Here is a 5457-nt window from a genome sequence, read left to right on the forward strand (position 1 = left end):
ATTAAGTTGCAGTGGTAACAAATATATGAGTCGATGGAAATAAATTGTTGCTTGATTGGAAGCAAAATAAACATTTATATTCACACATTTTCATCAAATCGACACAAATTTGGTTGTACGCACTTGAAGCATATTATTGAGTAGATGGAAGCAAATATGCGTTGGCTCAAAATAGAATATGTGAATTACAGAAATAAATCATGTGGACAAAATGATGCATCAATCTTGGAAGCAAACTAATTATTAGGAGCTTAATTAGGAAGCAAACAATTAGGAAGCAATATATAGAAACGAACTGCCACTGGCCCATCCCGTAAAAAAAGGAACTACCACCGCGCCATACACATATTAATTACATTACAGCACATCCCGATTGGCCCACCTCCGCTTTAGGCGTTATATTAATTACACGATTGGAGGATATGACGAGGGATACTTTTACCCAATATGGGTGGCAGCATGATCTTAGGATTGGCTCACCTCCGCTTTAGGCGTTATACAGACTCTACGTGTTTCTTTGTATTTCGCCTTCTTAATTTTGGCTGTGTGCATCATAATTATGCAGAGGTTGGGTGTAATGCTTAAATCAAACCTTTTAAGTAATAAAGCGTTCTTTTTCGAAAATATTACCCATATGGTATTTTTAAGTGGGATGGGCTTGATGTTGCGCACTGATGCTCATACCGACCCGACTATATTTGTGTTTTGTGTGACACCACAATCACCGTCACCAACTTGCATATAATAACATAGCCCAGTTACATACGACAGACCTTTACAAAGTTTGAGCTATGCAATTTTGTCTCATCTCAACCAATCAAACGGAACAACCATGCGGGAAAATCTACATATGTGTTTCTTCTTTTTAGGATTATCTACATCTGCATTTCACGTGCCAGTAGCCAAAAACGGAACTGCTTATGCGTCGTGCTATGTTTTCAAAGTTCCGTCAGACAGAGAAGCGGTGCGGATGGATAGGCGACGTGCTAACGTGCGAGCTCACCAAGGACCCCGGGCTCTTGGGCGTCAGAGTTAGTTCCTGGAAGCACATCCCGCCGTCGCCGTCCTGGTTCTGGTCCCGCTCGCTCTCGTTCTCCTCCAGCGACCGCCTCATCGTCTCCGGCGTGAAGAAGTAGGTGACGACGAGCCCGAGCAGGCTGATGGCTCCGAGAATGACGAGCGCGTACATCATGCCGATGCCGGGCTCGTACCCGGCCTGCACATCTCCCCTGTCACGCGACTGCGACGCCCAGAGGAACCCCACCGAGCCAACGAGCGCGCCGACCTTCCCGGCGGCGGCGGATATCCCGTGGCAGGTGGATCGGAACCGCGCCGGGAATAGTTCGGCCGGCAGGATGAAGGTGGTGGTGTTGGGCCCGAGGTTGGCGGAGAAGAAGGTGAGCGCGTAGAGCACGATGTACCAGGCGTTCTTGGCGTTGCCGCGCCAGTAGTGGTCGTAGGGGCCGGCGAGCGCGAAGAGGAACGCGGCCATGAGGAAGAAGCCGGCCATCTGCAGGCGGCGCCGGCCGGTGCGGTCGATGAGCAGGACGGCGGCGAAGTACCCCGGGATGGTGGATGCGACGGCGATGATGGCCTGGAACCTCGCCACGTTGTACGCCTCCTGGAAGACGTTCTGGTGGCTCGCCGGCGGGAACCACGGCCGGTAGATCTGCGACTGGAACAGGGTGCTGCTGTAGTAGGGGATGTCGAGCAGGAACCACGTCGCCGCGCACCCGAACAGGTCCCGGCCGTGCTCCCGCAGGAACCCGCGCGAGAAGAGGCCGTACTGGGCCGTCGGCGCGTGCCCGAACGGCGACGGGGTGCGGGGCATGGCCGCCGCGTCCTCCCCCTCGGATATCCCGTTCAGGTCGAGGTCGGTGAGGACGCAGCCCATGTCGCTGGTCGCCTTGAGCACGTCGCGCTGTACCAGCGCCGTAAACCTGCACCACCAGCACCCATCAGATAGAGTAGTTAGCTCAGTTAATTAGTGAACTTTAGTTGGTTACTACTTTAACTTTCTTTTTTGACACTACAGTAGTACGTGACTACTTTAGCTTTTGGTGTAAAGAATCACCTCCTGATCGACCTGGTTTGTTAACTGCAAAAGGAAAACTAAAGCGAACCAGATTCAATGCCAGATTGCCAGTATATGCCACTTCAATTTGATATGCCGGCCTGACGTGTGGTGTGACGAGGCCAATCCAACGAGACGCAGATCGATCCAGATATAGATATGCTCAACTTGCTTATTTTACAACGTATGCAACCTGTTTAAGTATGCTTATGCAACTTGTTCAAGTATGCTTAAACATGACAGCCAGATGCACGACTCGTTCTAGAAGATAGTGCAAGGTCAAACAGAGCCAGGCAACTTGACGATAAGATATACTAATACTAAAACTAGACAAGTACTCCCTCCGTTTTTATTTAGTCCCCATATTAGCTTTGGTCAAAGTCAAGCTTTGTAAGTTTTGACTAAGTTTATAAACAAAAATATTAATATACACAATAAAAAATCAATACCACTAGATTCATTATTGAATGTACTTTCACATCATATAGATTTGTTATGGCAAATGTTTATATATTTTTCTGTAAACTTGATCAAATTTTGTAAAGTTTGACTTCGGTCAAACCTAATATGCAGACTAAATAAAAACAGAGGAAGTATAACCAGCAACCTTATGATGGTGGCCAGAGCCTGACAGTACACTTAAGCTTTGGGTCAGAGAAAATAATTAGGCAAACTGCGCCCAGGTTCGTTTACGGGGAACAGACTGAACTTCTTCGTTGGTCAGCAGGAAGCTGCTGCTTCGTCGGATCTCAAGTATCCCACGGTATATTCTTCTCCACGCCATTTGTTTGAGATACCAGTCAGTGTACACATCGATCATCGCAGTTTAGTTTAGTCTACCAATCAATGCGATGACTTGCTGAAATGTTTAGTGCAAGGTGTGCAACTCGCGCTCGTGTGTCTTACGATGGTACTCGAATATAACCCAGGATGCCAACTCAAAAAAGTATAGTATAATCAAGGATTAACAATCAGGGCAGCAACAGCTGGTATTGTTAACTTACCATAGAGCCGTTCAAAGGTACTTCGTTCACAGCTTAGAAACGGACACACAGTACGAGAAAATCACCTGCAAACTAAACTGACTGTGCAATGGAACTAAACGCAGCCTAGAACTCTTAAACTGTTCATTTTTTTTACCCCTTTCAGATGTATCAGCTTAAATCCGGGTTTTCATGTGAGGTGGGCATTGGTCATCACAGACAATATTTTGATCAAAGTTACTCCCAAACGTGAGACTACGGCTTGACTCATATGAAAATTGGAGCTTTCTCTAAGGTATTGACAACGTACTGAAACATACGTACGTACGATAACACCCTGTATGAATGTCACTCGTACAGAGTACTAGTACTACGTTAGGGAAATACAACGTACGTGGTCGAAGAGACACGTAGTGCACCAGTTGGAGTTAGGACAACCGACGTAGTACCTGGCTGTTTCTGGCATGGCCATCCTCCAGTAGAAGGTGAGCCCGGCGGGGACGGCGCCGGCCATGAGTATGACGCGCCAGGCGAGGTCGGCGGCCTCCGGAGTGTCAAGCGGGTCCGGGTGGCCCGTGAACCGGTCGAACGCGGCGGCGACGACCATGGTGACGCCGGAGCTGGCCAGTATCCCGAACCCTTGCATGGAGAACACGGCGGCGATGAACGCTCCCCGAGTGCGCTTGTTGGCGAACTCCGACATGATGGTCGCCGACAGCGGGTAGTCTCCCCCGACGCCCACCCCGAGGATGAAGCGGAAGAAGCAGAGGCTGGAGAGCACGCACCCGCGCGTGCGGCAGATGGAGAAGCCGCTCCCGATGGAGCTGCACACCAGCAGCAGCAGGCACGGGCCGTAGACGCGCCGCCGCCCGACGCGGTCGCCGAGCGCGCCGAAGAGGAGGTTCCCGACCACCGCGCCCAGCAGGGCGACGCCGACCGTGGCGGACACGACGGCGGGCGGCGTCACGCCCGGCCTCCCGTCGCCGGCGGGCGAAGGGTAGTACACGCGCCCGATGATCTTCATGACGGGCACGATGCAGAAGAGGTCGTAGGAGTCGGTGAAGAGGCCCATGCCGGCGATGATGATGGCCTTGAAGTGGTAGTACTGCGTGCGGGCGTGGTCCAGCGCCGTGAGCACGCGTATCGGCGCCATTCCGGACCGCCGCCGCGGCAGCTACCGGTCGATCGAGCGAGAGCCCGCGGGGAAAAGATTGGAACCTGCGGTCAGGTTTGATTAGGGAGGGTACTGGTCTGACTGCAACTTAGGATTTTGCTTTGTTTTATGAGGCGCGAGGTAGATGGTGGCCGTACCGGTGATGGCTACGTGCTGGAGTAAAGAAACGGCCGTGCGCGTTGAGATGGAGAGTATGTGCCGGGTGGAACTGAGATGCGGAGGAAGATGCCACTGCCTCGCTATCTAAGACTCTCCAGCTCCATTGGCGGGCCAAGAGCATTTTAGGGAGCGATCAGAAAAAATAAATTGATCTGCTAATTTCTCAATCGAGAAATAGTCGAAGGGATTTTTTTCGTTATTTTTTCGTCCGAAATTGTCAAACGAAAACTGGATTCATTTTTCCAAACCAAGTGCCATTCTCCTCGGCAACGGCGTCAGAAAAGCACAGTGACCTGCGAGTGTACATGACTATTGTAATTGGTGATAAATGTTTGTCGAACCCACAGGGAGCGATGAGCTGACAACTACCAAACCCGCAGCTACGTTGTCATGGACATGACTACACAAATCATAGTTTAAAAATAGTCTATTCTATTGAAAGCAATAATAAAAGTTTTTTTTAATTTTTTTCAATAATATTCAATAAATAAAAGGGGTTTTGACTAAACTACAAACTGGTCGACCATAAAAGAGTTACACCCGGACTGTGCTTCAGGCCCGGATGGATTTATAGGAGTTTTCTATCAGAAAGCATGGCCGATCATCAAGAAGAATATCATGGCAGCTTTGCTGAAGTTTTACGTAGGAGACGACAGAGGTTGTGCTAGGCTTAACAGAGCTTTGATCGTATTAATCCTGAAGAAGGTTGATGAAAAACTAGTTGGAGATTTCCGCACTATAAGCCTGCGGCACAACTTTGCAAAATTGGTGGCCAAGATGCTTGCCACTAGGGCCCGAAGACACATGCATGTGCTTGTGGGAACTAATCAAACGACGTTTATCCAGGGATATAGCTTACATGATAACTACCTGCTGGTGTGTCAAGTGGCCAAGAAAATCCAGATGCAAAAAAAAGTCAAGGAGTCTTTTTGAATTGGACATCTCACGCACGTTCGATTCGCTATCCTGGCCGTTCTTATTCGAGATCCTCAGAGCTAAAGGTTTTGGCGATTCCTAGTTACGATGGATTGTCACATTACTACAAACTGCAAACACTAAGGTGCTAG

The 5457-nt window shown here is 49.4% G+C and overlaps 1 protein-coding gene across 1 annotated transcript; it reads right to left on the bottom strand.

Moving 5' to 3' along the window:
• Window positions 1-715: 715 nt before the first annotated feature.
• Window positions 716-4375, bottom strand: LOC119328205 (probable inorganic phosphate transporter 1-10). Its single transcript, XM_037601229.1, has 2 exons — window positions 3507-4375; window positions 716-1940 (listed from the first exon to the last, which is right to left on the bottom strand). The coding sequence occupies exons 1-2, from the start codon at window positions 4208-4210 to the stop codon at window positions 950-952; spliced, it is 1695 nt and encodes a 564-aa protein (XP_037457126.1). The 5' UTR covers window positions 4211-4375; the 3' UTR covers window positions 716-949.
• Between the last annotated feature and the right edge of the window lie 1082 nt (window positions 4376-5457).

Source organism: Triticum dicoccoides, chromosome 7A, assembly GCF_002162155.2.
Source record: "Triticum dicoccoides isolate Atlit2015 ecotype Zavitan chromosome 7A, WEW_v2.0, whole genome shotgun sequence".
NCBI classification, from domain to species: domain Eukaryota; kingdom Viridiplantae; phylum Streptophyta; class Magnoliopsida; order Poales; family Poaceae; genus Triticum; species Triticum dicoccoides.

Coding starts and splice junctions, on each gene's coding strand:
- LOC119328205 (XM_037601229.1), bottom strand. CDS start 4,210: ATGGCGCCGATACGCGTGCTCACGGCGCTGGACCACGCCCGCACGCAG. Junction 1,941..3,506: donor GCCATGCCAGAAACAGCCAG/GTACTACGTCGG, acceptor CTGGTGGTGCAG/GTTTACGGCGCTGGTACAGC.